Here is a 19267-nt window from a genome sequence, read left to right as displayed (position 1 = left end):
TTGATAAACCTATATTTGTGAAAAATGTATAAATATTTTTGCAGTTCTCTTCTCCCAGTGCTTGATTCATCAATAACCTATATCCAATCATTAATCAATATTTATTGTGTTTATTTTATATCATAATTTTAAAGAAAGTATGAAAAAAACCTATTTTATTTTTTTATATAAATGCATCATAAATCATAATATTATAATATTAATATGGTACTATTATATCTCGAGATATTGTGTGTACCTACTGATATTATAGGTACCTACTAACTTGTATACCTACAACCTACACAATATATCAAGGGAGTTCGCAAGAACATCATCGCTTCTCCCTTAAACGGATTATTTTTATGTAATTTGGTAATAATAGCAGCATACTATGGCATATCATATGATATATAGTTTATAAAATATATCTAGATTGAAAAAGTGTTAACAATGGTGTAGTATGCTAGGTATATTTGGAATAGAGATACTTATAGAATATATAGTATACCAAAATATAATAATATACATATACCAATTTGGCCATTGATTAAAATTTTTCACCATTTGGACTTTTTTTTAATTTATGAGGGGGGCGTTCTGGCCAAGGTTAGGTTAGCATATATTAAGGTGAATTCACTTTGATTTCTATAGCGCCAAAATGAATTTATATTTATTATTTTATTTACAAACACGCTGGATACAAATATTTAGTACCTTTGTCCTTTAAATATGTATTTAATAATATATACATTATAGGCACAATACTAATACAATAACAATTAATAATATTATGTATATATAGCTTAAAATTACTTCAAAACATTTTTTTTTTCGTTATTGATACAATAATAATAATAATAATGAAAAACAAAAATGTTTTAAAAGATAAACAAAATAGGTAGGTGGTATTTACGGAGTTGTTTCAATAACGGTGGAGTGGCTGACTGCATATAAATTGCTGATGCTGTTGCTGCACATTGACGTAAAACGCCGCTGACACAGCGTTACCTGCAGTAAGGCCACACGTACACACTCCATCCGTGATTAAGCCACACGGCGATGGTGGCCGCGGCAGCAGAGCCGTAGGTTTTTTCAATATCTCTTCGATGGTGTAAGGCGTGTGAGGCTTCTTCGGGCTCGGAGGCGCTAGTTGACCGTTTAATGGTCCCCCAACGACGCTCACGTGTCCGTTTTCATGAATGTGCTGGTGGATTCGTTCATAGTACAAGTCTATAAATGAAATATTGACATATTGGTCTATGTTTTAATACAATAGGTTAGGTTAAATAGAGCTATAAAATGAAAATCGTATTATTGTTTAGGTATATAGTTAACGTTCTTAGGATATTAAACTAAATGTAATTATTTTTTGCGTATTAGTTTAATAATCAGTAAAATTTTAACCTAAAGGATGTATCCATGGTAGGTTGCGTATCGGAGGAGGTGCAGTTAGAGATCCGGCCATTCTGTTTGATACATCAGCTTGTTTGCAGCATCTGGTACTTTTCTTTGAAAAATGTCCTTGTGTTGTCTAAATAATAAAAATATGTTGATTTATTTGTTGATTAATGGTATAATAGGTAATATTATGTGTTTACTGTTTAGTAAATGAAATGTCGTTTAAATTGTTGATTTAAACTGGATTCACATCAACTGACATGTCGTGTGTGTCCAAAAGTTGAGCTCAGCCCCCAACTCTGGAAATTCTCCGGAGATCATATATGATGGTTAGTGATTGATACCATAATTATTTCAGCCATTCAGAATACGATATTAAGCACACGACACGAGTAGAGCCGGATTTACTGCAGCTGTGTCGTATATGTCGTGTCAATCAAATCGAATTCTGATTGGACGTTACTTTTTTAGTATCAAATAATAACCAATAGTTACAACCAAGTATATCAAAAACGGACTTCAGCTCAACTTTTAAATCAATATATGATGGCCACATATGTTATTATAAGTTATAACCATATAGTTACCACGCCCACACATTGTACGACACACGACGTAGCTGTGAATCCGGTTCTAAGGTATATATATTAGTATATTGCATGTGGTCACCGTATTTCCATAACTGTGTGATCCATGTTTTAAATTTTCTTATTATTTACCAAATTAAATAATATTGTTTAAATAAAATTATTTCATTGAACTCAATAGTCATTACTCATTAATAATTTTATTTGAACGACCAACTAACCTATTATACGTCCCATGGCAGAGTAAAGTTGAATATTTTAAGCTATTTGGTGTATTATGTTAACGATATAAGTTATAATACCACTCGACCCATACGGTCACACGAAATACAGTATTCAAAATCAATAACAATTAAAAATGCATGGGTTGATTACAGTATTATTAAAAAAGGTCAGGTAAAAATATTGGGTATAGAATATTAAAAAAATACATTACCTAAATAAATAAATAGTATAATATTGGTTGTGTATAATATTATGTATTTAAAATGACACATGTCTCATTATTATAATACAATTTATAATTTTATAAATCCTCAATCTAAAACGATACAACTATAACATCATTTTATTCATATTATTTGTTCAAATATCTCATTTCGTCTAAATCTGAACTTATAAATTCCGTTTTAATATATTTTGTTTATTTTTTGCGGTTACAATATATCAACTGCTAAGAGAAACATTGTATTTAATTTTAAAGTTTTTCAACACAGAACAATTTTTTTACTGTCAATAATTTAAATAATACTGTATAGCGTAATAAATAGTTCAAAAAGATTCAAAATAATTTTGAAGTTGAAAAATCATAAAAATGTTTGTGTTTATAACTAAGGATTAAAAATACAACAGTAAGTTTTCCATAAGTTTTCTTTCGAGTAGCTATAGAGAAAACTCAAAGCGTCATTAATGGAAAAATGTTTTGAGCGTTTGAGTTTTAAATTTTTATGAAATCGCGTAACGATAACGATTTATCCTCAAACTAGGTATATGTATATCTATGATAATATAAGGTATTATGAATTATGATAACTACCTACATGCAATGTTTTTGGAAAAATTGATTAACCATGCCTTATTCAAAATGCGTCCTAATTGAAAAATAATATATTTGTTTCGAAATATAGAATATATGACAATATTAAAATATAATATATCCTAGACTGACAAATCATCTCCGTTCAGAATCGTTTTTCGTATACAATTATACCTATCATTGCATTCAAATCTAACCTACCCTAGTCAGAGGTCCACCCCACCACCTAATGTACAGCAGAGCGACATCCACTTACCCGCCTTTTTAAGTTGCACCGAAAAAACAATTTATTTCGTAGAAACCTATATAACTATAGTGTTAATAATAATATGCATTTTTGTAAAAATGTATTCACCTATGTGGTATCTAGTAACTATTAACTATATAATGTAATATATCATATACGTAAGTACCTACTGTTTAGATATATCACGGTTATTATACTCTAATTTCTAAAGTTTAGATATAAGGCGTTATAAATTAAAATATAGGGTTTTTTTTTTAACAAAATTTGATTCCATGCTAAACTGTGTAACCTAACTGTATGTTTACCTTATTTTTTTGCAATCCAGCACCACCAATTGAGCCCGGTCGTATGGAGCCAGTTTCGTAAAATCTAGTTAGGATTTTTGACACGCATCCATGTGAAACCAGAAGTTGTCGAGATATATCACATGGGCGGACACCTAACAGAGCTAGCTGTACTATTCGCCTTCTAACGTAGTCCGGCAATGGGCGACCGTTGACAAATACACCACCTAATTGGTTAACGCCAGCTTGACCTGTAATATGAATCAATAGATAACATAATTATCAAATTATCAATTTTAATTTATAGTACTATTTTATAGACTAGGTACTAGGTAGATAGACTTAATGCCTATAAATTTACGAGTTTTAAGAAACGCAGATTCCAAAATATAATACTTATTAAACAATGATTGAAGTCTCAATAAACATCAAAAAGCTATAATCAAAACATAAAAGTTGATTACGACAAAGTATATACCTATTTATAACCTATACTATATACAAATGTATACTGTATGTCTGTATGCCTGCAGAAAATAGAATATATATTATTTTCGTATTAAACACTTTATAACATTATATAAAACTTGGAGTTAATGTGGGCAGACCCCCTCCCAAAAAAAGTGTATTTAATCCACACACATAAATCAATTTATATTTTTCTTTATCTACAGAGTAAAAATATATATATAAATAACATCGTTATTTATTATTAAAATTAGAATGTATGGTAGTATGTTTATATGATAAAAAAAATACGGACAATGTATAGAAATATTATATTTATAAGTCACTATAATTGTTTAAGGCTCGATCAGAAATTGGAGTTTGCGCATGGCTATATGCCTATATAGTACATAATAATAATTGTTTACCTTTGGACGCTTATAATGTGACAGTAGTGATAGCTTATATATTTGTAGTATGAAGAATACACCATGTGTAATATATTATACATTGTGGTAAAAAGATATCGAAAATAACGATCCTGCACTAAAATCATAGGACATAGATATTAGGTATAATATCTATGGACTATGACTAAAATGGGTGTTTTAATTTTTCAGAATAATATCTAAACATCGATTATTATAAGATTACTTCAACAATTTTCAGGCAGTCAGCTGCTGTCATCATTATTCAGACTGTAATTTAATAATACACTACATGACACAAGTTTCTTGCATATATAGGTTACCTTAATATTATATATTATTTGAAATATTAATATAATAGCTAAGATAATAATAATAATAATAATATACATATAATTGATCGGTGTGAAAATACGCTTAATCAGATATATTATTGAAAGCTTAAAGCTAATATCTCTAGTACCTAATTTCTAATAAATAAAAATCGAAATAACGATAACCTGTAACAAAAATTAAATTAATGTTGGTTTGAAATGAAATAACATTGGTATTCAGAATATAGGTAGGGCTAGTAGGAAGTAGTTGCAATGAAATTGTAAATGCGTTAATTTTACCCAGAAATCATGAGTTTAATAAACACTTGTCGACACGACATGTGGTGATGTATTATTTTGTGCCCAATACATTCATGTTGAAAAAATAAGAAAATTTAAAAATTATGACACTCTTCGGTCCTAATTACTCTCTAGCGTTTGTGGAGAATCAAAAGAATCCTGCGGTAAAAAAAGAAATATAATTTCGATATATAGCGTGTATAATGTATGGTATAGTGCATAAAGTTGGATCAATTGGAATAAGACCTTCCAGCGGTTAGAGGCGGATCCAAGCCGGTGAAATGATGCAACCCTGTAATTTTGTAAAACTACCGCCCATTAACACCTAGGTGGTAGACCTTAGCAGATGTACCGACTTGGCTCCCGGTATTTATCATCATTCAATTCTTTGCAAGACGTTCTGCGCTAGACATATAATGTTTTAAATACCTACCTAAAGAGAATACGACGATCCGTATAATTATGCATAATTGATTTATATGCGTAAACATCTGAACGAAATATATGCATGGATGTTACGTATGAAACTAATGCTTACCAGTATGTGGCATAATGTTCTATATAGGTAATGACGTATACTGGAAATGTACCAATATGATATTATATTCAAGCACTTCTTTTAGTTGTTGACGTAACTTGTGTTGAAAGTTTTACTTAAAACTCTCTTCATTTATAGTTTTCCAATAACTCATCTAAAAAAAGAGTTCATTCTTTAATCAATTGTAAACAGTAAACACTATAATTAGAAATTAAGTTTTAATAAATAATATAATAAAATATAATTCTAGCAAAATATTAAATCCACAATAATTGTGTATAGTATAGAATATATTAGTATTATTATGGCACATTTACTACATTTTGATTTTGTTATCAAACTTTTCACGAAATACCTACCCATTAATTTCACAGACTTCAATCATAACGTGTATCAGTGCAGTATATCGGTTTTAGACTGATGAAATAGATAAATATTTTATCATTTTTATCAATTTTATCAATTTCGTGTAATGGAAATTATTATTTTACACTTAGTGTAATCTTTTTTTAACTTAACTGGTACTATATGGGTAACTTTTTGTAAAATGGTTATCAGAAAACTCAATATGTAAATAGTTAGGATAGTCTAGATAATAGGTTAAATTAGTAATAGTATGTAATACTATTCCCCCAAATCTCAATTTTAAATTATACAGTTAAACAGTTTTATACATATGTACTTTATTGAGAACCAAATAATTTGTTATATTATTTGTATACCTTATAATATATTAATATTATTTCTTAGTAGATAAATTGACATTTTTAACATTTGTATTGATTTTGAATACTGTGACTGTAGGCAACTCACGTGGAGGTCAGATTGCTTAAGAGGAAGACACTGCAGCATCGTTTGTTTTCTCTCTCTCTGGTCTGCGCGCAACACAGGCAAAACATATTTACGCAGAATTATTTTTGTTTATATTTTTGAGTAATTTTAGAGTTAGAGACAAAAACAATAAAGATAAAAATTGTTGAGATCAATTTTTTGTTTAATATACATGTTTTTATTACAAATGATGCACATGCAGTCTATGATATTTGTAAAAAAAAAACATGTAGCTCGTTGCATAAAAAGGCTAAACACCCCCAACATAGAAGCTCGTAGCCACAGCCCACAGTACTTGAATTACGAAAAACATAGAAGAAGGACGTAAAAGTGTTAAAAATTTGCGCGTACATGAAATCTGAAACATTATTAAATGCGTTATTATTGATTTGGAATTTGCATATAACAAATTACAATAGTCTCCGCTCCCTCAAGAGTACCCAACAAACTCAAACACCTACTACTCGTAGGTTGGTGCGATATATATATATACAGGGTGTCCCGTGAGGATTTACTCATTGCGATATCTCCCGAAATAATGGTGATATCTAAATTCTGGTTTTGTAATAAGACTCACAGTGATAAGAACTGCAATTATTTCATATTTTAATTTATTTTAATGTTTTGGTAAAAAGTTAAAAAATATATTTTTTAATTTAATTATTTCAAAAAAAAAGTTAAAGAAAGCCATTTTGTTGAGTTTATTTTTCTGAAAATATTGACATTTCAAAATTTTAATTTCATTAATTTTCTGATTTTTAAATTTTTTTTAGTTTCGAGAAAAATTGTGAATTCTTTAACACCGTAATGTTATCAATCATGTGACCCGCCTCGCCGCGCGCATTCCCATACGGCCGGCCGAATATTTTTCGTGTTCAAAATAGTTATAAATTTATAATCATATTTTATTTCTTCAAAACTAGAAAAAATATTAAAAATTAGGAAATTAATGAAAATAACATTTTGAAACGTCAATATTTTTAGAAAAATAAACTCTACAAAATGGCCATCTTTAATTTTTTTGGAAATAATTAAATAAAAAAAAGCGGGTAAGTGGATGTCGCTCTGCTGTACATTAGGTGGTGGGGTGGATTAGGGTAGGTAAGATTTGAATGCAATGATAGGTATCATTGTATACGAAAAACGATTCTGAACGGAAATGATTTGTCAGCCTAGGATATATTATAGATAATTAAAAATTTTCAAATCTTTGATTTAAAAAGAAAATGTTGTATAAATTTCTAGCTTAAAATAATTTGTGAATTTTCGTAATTTTTACGTATTAAGTCAATATTTGAACTTCAAATACTAATAAAATAAAATTGTGCCTATGTATTTTTATAAATTTTTAATAACTATAAGAATAACTAATGAGGAACTTTGTATTAAATTTTCAAGTATTTTGATAGGGTCAAAAAAATTTTATCAACCCTTCAAAAAAATTTATCAGAAAAATTGAAAATTTCAGTTGTCTATAAATATCTCAAAAAAGTCAAAATATTTTTAAAATTAAATCATGTAAAGAAAATGCCAATCTAAATAACTGATAAAATTTTCACGTATCTACGACTTATACTTTTTGAATAATAACAAATATTTAAAATCGTTTCTAGATAAATTTCGTAAAAATTTAAAATTCAAACGCACCTCAAATTTTTCCTATAATGACGCTTCGAGATTTCTCTATAGCTACTTGAAGGAAAACTTAGTGTTGTATTCTTAATCCTTAGTTATAAACACAAAAATTTTATGATTTTTCAGCTTCAACATTACTTGCAAATTTTCGCATTTTCGACAGATTTCGTAAAAATTTGAACTATAAACGCTTATAAAAAAAATTGTGCCTTTGTATTCTTATAATTTTTTAATCACTATAAGAATAACTTATATGAGGAACTTTGTATTAAATTTTCAAACAAATTCTTCTCTAATATCCATGAAAACATTTCGTAATCACTGCAATATAATCATCTCTACTAATATATATGTGTTATAATCTGTGGTAACATTATTGAACAAATTTTCAATTTTTCAATTTCCGATCTAAATATCTGGTGAAATTTTCAAGTATCTACGACTTATAATTTTTGAAGTATAACAAATAATATTTAAATTCGTTTGACTCATTTAAGGATAAATCGTTTTCATTACGCGATTTCAAAAAAATTTAAAACTCAAACGCTCAAAACATTTTTCCTATAATGATGCTTCAAATTTTCTCTATAGGTATTTGAAGCAAAACTTATGGAAAACTTGGTGTTAAATTGTATAACATTAGATATAAATACAAACAATATTATGAATTTTGAACTACAAAATAATTTGCAAATATTCATGGTTTTGACGAATTTCTGTCAATATTTGAAATTCAAATGCTAATAAAAATTTAATTTGAATTTCCGGTTGACATTTTTTTTGTGATAAAGATTGAAAAATTTGTAAGGAATCTTGTATTAAATTTTCAAATCTTAGATTTAAAAAGAAAATTTTTTTTGAATTTCTAACTTATAATAATTTGCGAATTTTCGTGATTTTTACGTATGATGTCAAAATTTAAATTTAAATGCTTGTAAAAAAAAAATGTGACTATACATTTCTTTTATTTTTCAACTGCTATTGTAAAAATATATTATGAGCCTTGTATTAAATTCTCAAATCTTAGAATTAAAAAAAAAAACTTGTATAAATTTCGATCTAAGATAATTTGAACATTGCCGTAATTTTTATGTAATAAAAAAAAAATCGTGCCTATGTATCTTTGTAATTTTTTAATCACTATATGAATAACTTATGAGGAACTTTGTATTAAATTTTCAAGTATTTTGATAGGGCCAAAAAAATTTTATCGACACTTCAAAAAAAATTTTTCAGAAAAATTGAAAATTTCAGTTGTCTATACATACCTCAAAAAAGTCAAAATATTTTGAAAATTCAATCATGTAAGGAAAATGCCAATCTAAATAACTGGTAAATTTTTCAAGTATCTACGACTTATACTTTTTAAATATTATCAAATGTTTAAAATCGTTTGAGGATAAATCGTTATCGTTACGCTATTTCGGAAAAATTTAAAATTCAAACGCACTTAAAACTTTTCCTATAACGACGCTTCGAGTTTTCTCTATAGCTATTTGAAGGAAAACTTAGTGTTATATTTTTAATCCTTAGTTATAAACAGAAAAAATTTTATGATTTTAGATTCTGAGCGGAGCGATGAATGTATTGATTTTACCATGATGTTTGTTTTTTTTTTTTTTTTTTGTGTCTGTCATCACGTTTTGGGGCAGTAAAAATACTTCGATTTTTAACTTCAATACCTCGTTCGATCAGAAAGTGAATCTAATTGGTACTTTGGGGGGTCAAAAGTAAAAAATTCTTAATACTTTTCTAAATAATTGAGAAAAACAAACTAAAAATTAAGGGAAAAACGGGAAATTTTACGCACACTCATTTTTCGACAAAATCGATTTTGGTTTTTGATGTAACTTTAAAACAAATGACCATAGATACATGAAATTTTCACCTAATGTTTATATAAGTATATTCTATCCACTATGCAATTTTCAAAAAATTTCGACTTAAGTTGAACTATTCATAGGCATTTCAAATTTTCGATCATTATTAGTTTTTTTTTAATTAATATCGATATAGTATATTGTGTGGCAAGGGCGGGAAGTGAGCCATTTCAGTCGCGGGCGTCGTGTGCGGCACGAGCCGTAGGCGAGTGCCGCATTTCGCCCAAGACTGAAATGGCCTTCCCGCGCGAGCCACACATACTATTTTTTGTCACGCCCCTGCGTTCATGGAAAAGGTTATGCAGGGATCTATGCAACAATTATAGACTATTCTACAAAAACAATTTCATGGAAGACATTTTATTTTATTTCACAATTACAATTTTCACTTTATATATTTTATTATTGTAACTGATAAGATTATTATACTAATATACTATATTATTACTAACGCATCGTTCGACGCACTTATCTAGGAATAGTGCAAATTAAATATGTTTAAATGTTTATGCGTCATGCAAGGAGGTTATACTATACATTTAAGATGTAACCAAAAGTTTATGTTTTGTAAGAACCGTGGTAGGTATACATTTTAATTTCTGGTTGTGCAGGGGATACGCGCCCGGCGGTCGGCACTTTTGGGGATTTCTTCTTTTCCGCCCGGCACTTTTGGGGATTTCCTCTTTTCCGCCCGGCACTTTTGGGGATTTCCTCTTTTCCACCCGGCACTTTGGGGATTTCCACTTTACCGCCCGCTGGACGGAAAAAGGACGCTTTCGAACGCTTCAACCGTTGTCGAAAACCAAACTTTCGGTGCAGGCGTGACAAAAAAAATTTATTTGTTAGGCAGAAAAGCTTGAAAATTTAATACAAGGCTCTTAACATATTGTTACAATAGCAGTTGAAAAATAAAAGAAATTCATTGTCACAATTTTTTTTTATAAGCATTCAAAGTTTGAATTTTGACAAAATACGTAAAAATCACGAAAATTCACAAATTATTTTAAGCTAGAAATTCATAAAAATCTTCTTTTTAAATCTAAGATTTAAAAATTTAATACAAGATTCCTTACAAGTTTTTCAATCTTTATCACAAATAAAAATTCCACCGGAAATTCAAATTAAATTTTTATGAGCATTTGAAATTTAAATTTTTACAACATTGGATTTTCACTTTTAGCGATTTCCTTATTTTGGTGTAACTCTAAAACAAATTACCGCAAATCCTTGAAATTTTGACTGAATGTTTATATTGGCGTTTTATATATTTGATTTGAGCTGTTTACTGACATTTTAATTTTTCAGTTTAGTTTTTTTTTCTATAAATATCGATAAAAATTTATTTGTTCGGTAGAAAAGCTTGAAAATTTAATACAAGGCTTCTAACACATTGTAACAATAGAAGTTAAAAAATATTTAAAATTCGTAGGCACGATTTTTTTTTATAAGCATTTAAAGTTCAAATTTTGACTAAATACGTAAAAATTACGGCAATGTTCAAATTATCTTAGATAGAAATTCATAAAAGTTTTCCTTTTTAATTCTAAGATTTGAAAATTTAATACAAGGCTCCTAACATATTTTTACAATAGCAGTTGCAAAATAAAAGGAATACATAGTCACAATTTTTTGTTTAAGCATTCAAAGTTTGAGTTTTGACAACATATTTTGTAAAAATCACGAAAATACAGAAATTATTTTAAGCTAGAAATTCATAAAAAATTTTCTTTTTATATCTAAGATTTGAAAATTTAATACAAGGCTCATAATATATTTTTACAATAAAAATTGAAAAATAAAAGAAATGCGTAGTCACAATTTTTTTTTACAAGCATTCAAAGTTTGAATTTTGACAACATATGTAAAAATCACGAAAATCACGAAAATTCGCAAATTATTTCAAACTAGAAATTCATAAAAATTTTTCTTTTTAAATCTAAGATTTGAAAATTTTTAATAATCTATAATATATCCTAGACAGATAAACCGTCTTCGCTCAGAATCGTTTTTTGTATACAATGATATAATATCATTGGATTCAAAATTAATTCCATCCATTACAGTAACTCACTTGTAACCTACTGTACAGTACAGTCTGTACAGCAGAGCGACATACACGACTTACCCGCTTTTTTAATCTTCAAAATTACTTGAAAATTTTCGCGTTTTCGACATATTTCGTAAAAATTTGAACTATAAACGCTTATAAAAAAAATTGTGACAAACGATTTTTAAATTTTTTTAGCTACAATAAGAACAACTTATAAGGAACCTTGTATTAAATTTTCAAGTTTTTTTGGTCGTCCAACATTTTTTACCGACACTTCAAAAAAAAATTCTCAAAAAAATCTGTTGGAAAATGTTTACTTTTGACCTCTATAATGCACCAAGGATATTCACTTTTACATCGGAAACCACACCCAAAGTTTGAAATCGAAGCATTATTTCGACTAGTTATGCTGTACACAGACACAAAAACAAAAAAAAAACACTCATCATTGTAAAATCAATACATTTATCCCTTCGTTCAGAATCTATAATATATTTCTTAATTTTTTTACAAAAACATTAAAATAAATTTTAAAATGGAGTAGTTGTAGTTCATATCCCTATGAATCTTATTATAAAACCAGAATTATGATGTCTCCATTATTTCGTAAGATATCGCAATGGGTAAATCCTCGCGGGACACCCTGTACATATAGCATAATTTGTCATAAAAATATATTTTACATATACCGTGTATATATGCTCGAATAGTCCATTTATAAGAACTTGACAAAGTTTTACTCCACGTATAGAAGGGAAACGATCTGAAAGTTAAATTATTGAAATCGAATTCGATTCCCCGTGGACTTATAAACGCGGCGTGTATATTATTATATCACATTGCAGGTCTTTTTGTTGGAACGGACGTAAATATGTCATACACGCTATACGAAGTTTATACAATATATTATATTATACATACAACATGCATGTGATGATGTGCAGACAAATCGTATACATTCATATGTATACATATATATTATGACACATTTTGTTCGGCGGCGTTAAGTACGCGTGAACAACGCGCGAGTGCATCTGCAGTGGCGGCGGCTACGGTCCGGTTGACCTGTGCGGATCACCCGCTGACGCGCGTGCGGTAGCAGTGCTGTGCGATGCAATGTTCCCCGGACCGTATCATTGACGTCCTCCGGCACCGCACTGCAAGTCTCCCGAGAGATGCGCCTTTATCACATCGGTCGCTGCCCATCGATTTCGACGAAATCACCTCGGTGGCACACACGCGCAACCACACACACGAACGCATAAGCATAATAAATTTAATAATAATAATGCTACTGCCGCCGTTCTGATGTTATATTATTGTCATCATCGCCCGTAATCCCGTGTTAAACGCGCGTGCGCGAACCCTCTCAGTCGACCCGTTCGCACGGATGAATTGTTTACAATAATAATAATAATATGTAAACGGTGGCGGTGTCTCCCACAAAGGACCCGTGATGTGTAATGCATATTATATGAGTGCGTGTGTACTTATCGTATTTTGAAGCCGCGGACGTCGTCGTCGTTCGGTGACTTTAATAATTGGTTTTGCCCTGCACCGCCGGTTTATCGACACGGTTTTAACGCCTTATGCTTCATATATTATTATATATATAATACATCCCGTTGGTTATTGCCATAACCACTCTTTCTTCTATCTTCATCTACCAATCACCACCTACCTTCAGTTTACCCCGTTCATTTTTATTAACTTTGTCCTTTCGCATATAATATTTACATAAAATATATATTATTTGATTTCACAAGCTTTAGATACTGTGATTGTGACATATGCAGATAAGCACTTGGGTAACTAAAAAAAATACATCAACGTTTATTTTTCTGTAATAACGTACCTAGAGAGCATATTATCAATAACTGATTTCATACTAAACACATAAATATATACATAGGTATACAGGATGTAACAGAAAGACCTGACCAAAAAAAAAAAAAAAAATTATGCCAATACATCGTATGACAATTTTTTAGATTCTGAACGAAGTGATGAATGTATTAATTTTACAATGATGTGTGTTTTTTTTTTGTGTGTGTCTGTGTACAGCATAACTAGTCGAAATAATGCTTCGATTTCAAACTTTGGGGTGGTTTCCGATGTAAAATTGAAGATCCTTTGTGCATTATAGAGGTCAAAAGTAAACATTTTCCAACAGTTTTAAAAAAAATCGAGAAAAACAAAAAAAAAAATGACAGAAAAACGGGAATTTTTACGCAAATCAGTTTTCGACCAAATTGATTTTTTTATATGGTTGTAATTCAAAAACTAATCACTGTAAATACTTGAAATTTTCACCAAATATTTATGTAAGTGTTATCTATATACAGTTTAATTTTAAAAAATTTTGACTTTTTTGAGTTATTTATAGACCACTGAAATTTTCAATTTTATTGAGAATTTTTTTTTGAAGTGTCGGTAAAAAAATGTTGGACGACCAAAAAAACTTGAAAATTTAATACGAGGTTCCTTATGAGTTGTTCTTATTGTAGCTAAAAAAAATTAAAAATCGTAAGTCACAATTTTTTTTAATAAGCATTTATAGTTCAAAATTTAATGAAATCTGTCGAAAACGCGAAAATTTGCAAGTAAGTTTGAAGTTGAAAAATCGTAAAATTTTTTGCGTCATTATAGGAAAAATGTTTTGAGCGTTCGAGTTTTACATTTTTATAAAATCGCGTAATGATAACGATTTATCCTCAAACCAGGTATATGTATATCTATGATAATATAAGGTATTATGAATTTGAATTATGATAACTACATGATAACTACACTAATTGATTAACCATGCCTTATGCAAAATGCATCTTAATTGAAAAATAAAATATTTGTTTCAAAATAGAATATATGACAATATTTAAATATAATATATCTTTGACTGACAAATCATCTCCGTTCAGAATCGTTTTTCGTATACAATGATACCTATCATTGCATTCAAATTTAATCTCATCCATTACAGTAACCTACTGTACAGAGTACAGCAGAGCGACATCCACGACTTACCCGCTTTTTAATATTATATGATAAATAAATAATTTAAGAAATATACTCATGTCAGCAAATTCTCAAAAACCATATTTTTTTTAAAGTTATTGCGTTCCAAATTAATTTAATCAACAAAATATCGAATTTTAAAAAAAATTCTAAAAAATAAACTGCTTGACTTAGATAAATCTTTTTACCATTAAAATTGTTTTTATAATCAAATTTTCAAATAGGCTATTTTGAATTTATCCAACATTTTTTTAATTTAATTAATTTTTTTTCAGTACTAAAAAATAAAACATAAACAAATGTATTATACATGTAGTGCTATAGGTTCACTTAATAACGAAAATAAAAAATATTAATGTGAAAAAAAGTTAGTCCAAAAGTCAGTTCTATCTGTTACACCTTGTATACCATAATTATATTATTAGACTAAATACCGATACCTAATATATTATATATTGTGATTCATAATTTCATATACTAAGCATTTAATATGTAATACATTTACCAAAAATCTAATTCTTATTGAATTAGATATACGACTTATTTTTAATGATCTTAATCAGATTTTGTTGACCCAAAAAAAGTGAAGTAGAAGATTTTTTGAAAATATCTATATCTATGTATATCAAAATCAAAATTCGAACGACTGGTTTTTAGTTGACTGAGGAATAATTCCATGATAGTAAGAATAACGGTTTGGGAGGTATAAAGGCCAAAGGGACAATGATGATTTGAATGGCAATAATCTATCGATTTATAATTTGTAAATATTGTCATTGTTTTTCTAGAGGGGTCATACAAATTAAATCGAAAGCTTGAATAGAACAGATGAGGCAAATATAACCACTTTACTCCTCTTCAAATGACGCCACTGAGTTCCTTAAAACCAGATAACGCAATTTTTTATATGAATCCAAACCAAACTAAACTTTTCAATATGTTCAAACTTTATATCAATCCAAATAGGAAATTGTTTAGAAAATAATAAAAAATATATATACATTTTTTTTTATTATTATTGATCTTTATATAGCTTCGGCGACATGGACCATTAAAACTTACATGTTTTAGGTGACAAAAAAAATATATATATATATATTTAAATCGTTCTTTAATCACTCATTTCTAATATATATTTCATCACTTCTTCAAATCAAACCAATTTTTTAATACCTACTGCTTTATATATTTGTATACAGATATTGCCTAATTACATCATGCGTGGAAATATTTGTCATTATTCTTAAATCTTAAATATATTATGTAATTCAATTTAGTAAAATGTTTTATAACTATACAACTACTATAACTAGATATATTGATATATATATATATATCATAAATAAAAGCACCATATTAAGTAATCGTATGCATGCCATATGTTAATTAGCCACAAGTTGATCACAAAAAATGCACCATATATTATACGTCACAAATCAAATCTTATGCACTCAGCAGATTTACAAATGAAAATAATTATTGCATAAGCTGCAGAAATAAAATTGTGTACACCCGCATGTATTGCTGATATGATTTAGTTTTTAAATGACCATACCTAAACATCATTGCAAAAAATGTATCTAAACCAATCTTTGCGTACAATTATAAGATTTATTAAAACATTAGGAGTCTTGTATTAAATTTTGAATCTTTATTACTAAACGAATAAAATTGTACAGTCATTTATAAAAAAAAAACTAAAAAGATCGAAAATGTCAAATTTTTATAAATAACATAAAGAGATTTTAAATATTTTGAAAATTTTTTCATGTATAGAAAATGTCAGTATAAACATCCAGTGAACATTTCATGAGTCTATGGTAATTTATTTTAGAGTTACATCAATAACAAAATTCAATTTTTTCAAAAATTGATTTTGCGTAAAAATTCCCGTTTTTCTTTAATTTTTTTTTCCTGGTGCTTTTGAAAACTATTGAGAATTTAAAAATTTGACCTTAATGATAATATGAAATTAAATTTAATGATAATATAATATCATTGTCTGCGAAAAACGATTCTGAGCGGATTCTTTTATTTTTCTCGATCTTTTGAAAACTGTTGGAAAATGTTTACTTTTGACCTCTATAATACACCAATGATATTCACTTTTACATCGGAAACCACCCCCAAAGTTTGAAATTGAAGCATTATTTCGACTAGTTATGCTGTACACAGACACAAAAACAAAAAAAACACACATCATTGTAAAATCAATACATTCATCACTTCGTTCAGAATCTAAAAACAGAAAATTTCAAATATCTCTAAAGAACTTAAAAATTTATTTAATTTCCATATAAATATATAACTTTGTAAATAACATAATGTACCACTTCCTTATCACAGTACCACTAAGTTCCCCCCCCCACCACATCCTAAATTTTGGACCCATATGCTAAATGTTTTTGTGGGCCCCATAAAATATTATTTAATATTAAATAAGTAATCCTATAAAAATGTCAAAAATTAAAAATTTCATATCAACAGGCCTCTAAAATAGCTGCACCCCTGCATGTACTGCAAATCTAATAGTCCCCCTTAGTGGAGGCCCTGGTACCATTAGAGAAACTACAAATCAATAATTAAAATTACCACAAATTCAAATATATCTTTAAGATTCTACGATTAAATTGTACACTATTGTCTATTGGTTCCACGTATCTATAGTATATATATTATTCTAAACAATTTGAAAACAGTACTAAAAATTGTAAAATCTCTTCTCAATATATCAATTTCAGTTCATATATCTATATCTATATACTTATGTGTATTTAGTATTTACTATACCTACTTATATATTAATTAGATTTAAAATTAATGAATCGTTTTAACTTTTGATCATGAATCATAAGCTATATAATAACCTAACTATGAGCTATTATTAAAAATTGATCGAAGTAATAGGTATACCTACAGTTTACTTATTTTACACTTATTTTGGCATGTGATTATTTTTACCTTTACTTAAATATGATTGATTCTTGTACCGTGAATTAGTTGTGCACAAGACCGGTACTGCAGAATATTGTTTATTATAATCATTATAAATGTAGTATGTATTCGAGTATAACTATGATAGAATACATGAACTAGAAAGCTATAATATAAATCGAAAACTGATTGATTCATATATAAATTCAATTAATTGATAATTATTTTTATAATATAATGGCCTAGTAGATAATTTCTATGTTTTTTTTTTATCATTATATTCAAAACCATCACTATTCACTATGGTAGCGCATATGTAGGACATATAATATATGGTATAATTGTATAGGTATAATATTTTATGAATTAGCAAAATAGTAATTATATTCAAATAAATTATACAACTTACACAGTTACACTTATAGTATGTTAAATAATAGTATTGGTTATAAATAATAATTATTAAAATAATTTTATTAGGTAATTTATTATGTGGCGCTGCGGAAACAATGCGAAAGCAGTTCTCATGGCGTCGTCAGTTAAAAAATGAAAAACAAAAGTTAATATAATATATGTATCTAATATTCACTTACCTGATTATGTAGGTACTAGGTAATAATCGTTTGGAAATATGAGATGGAATATACGGGTACTGTAATGCTCTGCAGATACTCGATTATATGCGATGCAGCGACTGATCGTGAACCGTAAACTGTAAAGGATAACAGTTGCCTGAACGTTCGCGACGCTTTCGATGGTTACACGGATACAGTAGCGCCAACCCAGACCCCGCCTATCAAAAGGGGGTACACGAGCGGCCAATCCGAGTCTAAACACTTGGCACGCGTCACCTTGACGACCACTAAACAATTTCTAGCGCCCTTTAAATGAAAACATCACGGTCCCGGTTTATTGCATTTATGGCTTTCGTAGTACCAGCTTTAAATAGTATTAAAAATACAATTTTGTATGATATAGTACATTGGTAATGATTTATCATGTTAAATAAAAATACACCTATACAGTTATACTTATACACGATATATAGGTACCAGTGGCGGAACTACGATTGAGGCCCGTGGATACAATTTTTTTGGAGGCCCTATATCTGTAATTTAAATTTCTAAACATTGGGCTGTTTACTTGTATGCAATAAAAAAAAATATATTTATATTTATAGTAAATTAATAATTTATTGAATTATAATTTTGGAAAGAGTAATAATAATATTTTATTTACAATGAAAATGACTTTTTTCTGCTACGGTTTTGAGCAAACGTCTTCACCAATAACGATAATAATAATATGCAGTGATTCTCGATGGAGGTATAAAATTATTAAATGCGAGTCAAGGAAAATAG

General features: G+C 28.5%; 1 protein-coding gene across 1 annotated transcript; it reads right to left on the bottom strand.

Moving 5' to 3' along the window:
* Positions 1-680: 680 nt before the first annotated feature.
* LOC107168125 (paired box protein Pax-1-like) lies at positions 681-18632 on the bottom strand. The gene is made up of 5 exons (XM_089230285.1): positions 18500-18632; positions 5562-5715; positions 3556-3785; positions 1387-1513; positions 681-1212 (listed from the first exon to the last, which is right to left on the bottom strand). The coding sequence occupies exons 2-5, from the start codon at positions 5572-5574 to the stop codon at positions 905-907; spliced, it is 678 nt and encodes a 225-aa protein (XP_089086411.1). The 5' UTR covers positions 5575-5715; positions 18500-18632; the 3' UTR covers positions 681-904.
* Between the last annotated feature and the right edge of the window lie 635 nt (positions 18633-19267).

This window comes from Diuraphis noxia, unplaced genomic scaffold (assembly GCF_037042655.1).
Source record: "Diuraphis noxia isolate RWA-SAM2 unplaced genomic scaffold, SU_Dnox_SAM2 contig0007, whole genome shotgun sequence".
Lineage (NCBI taxonomy): Eukaryota > Metazoa > Arthropoda > Insecta > Hemiptera > Aphididae > Diuraphis > Diuraphis noxia.
The sequence above is the reverse complement of the archived record's forward strand: the minus strand, read 5'-3'. Positions and strand labels throughout refer to the sequence as shown.

Coding starts and splice junctions, on each gene's coding strand:
- LOC107168125 (XM_089230285.1), bottom strand. Junction 1,514..3,555: donor CTGGATTGCAAAAAAATAAG/GTAAACATACAG, acceptor TTTATTATTTAG/ACAACACAAGGACATTTTTC. Junction 1,213..1,386: donor ACCATGGATACATCCTTTAG/GTTAAAATTTTA, acceptor TTTCATTTATAG/ACTTGTACTATGAACGAATC.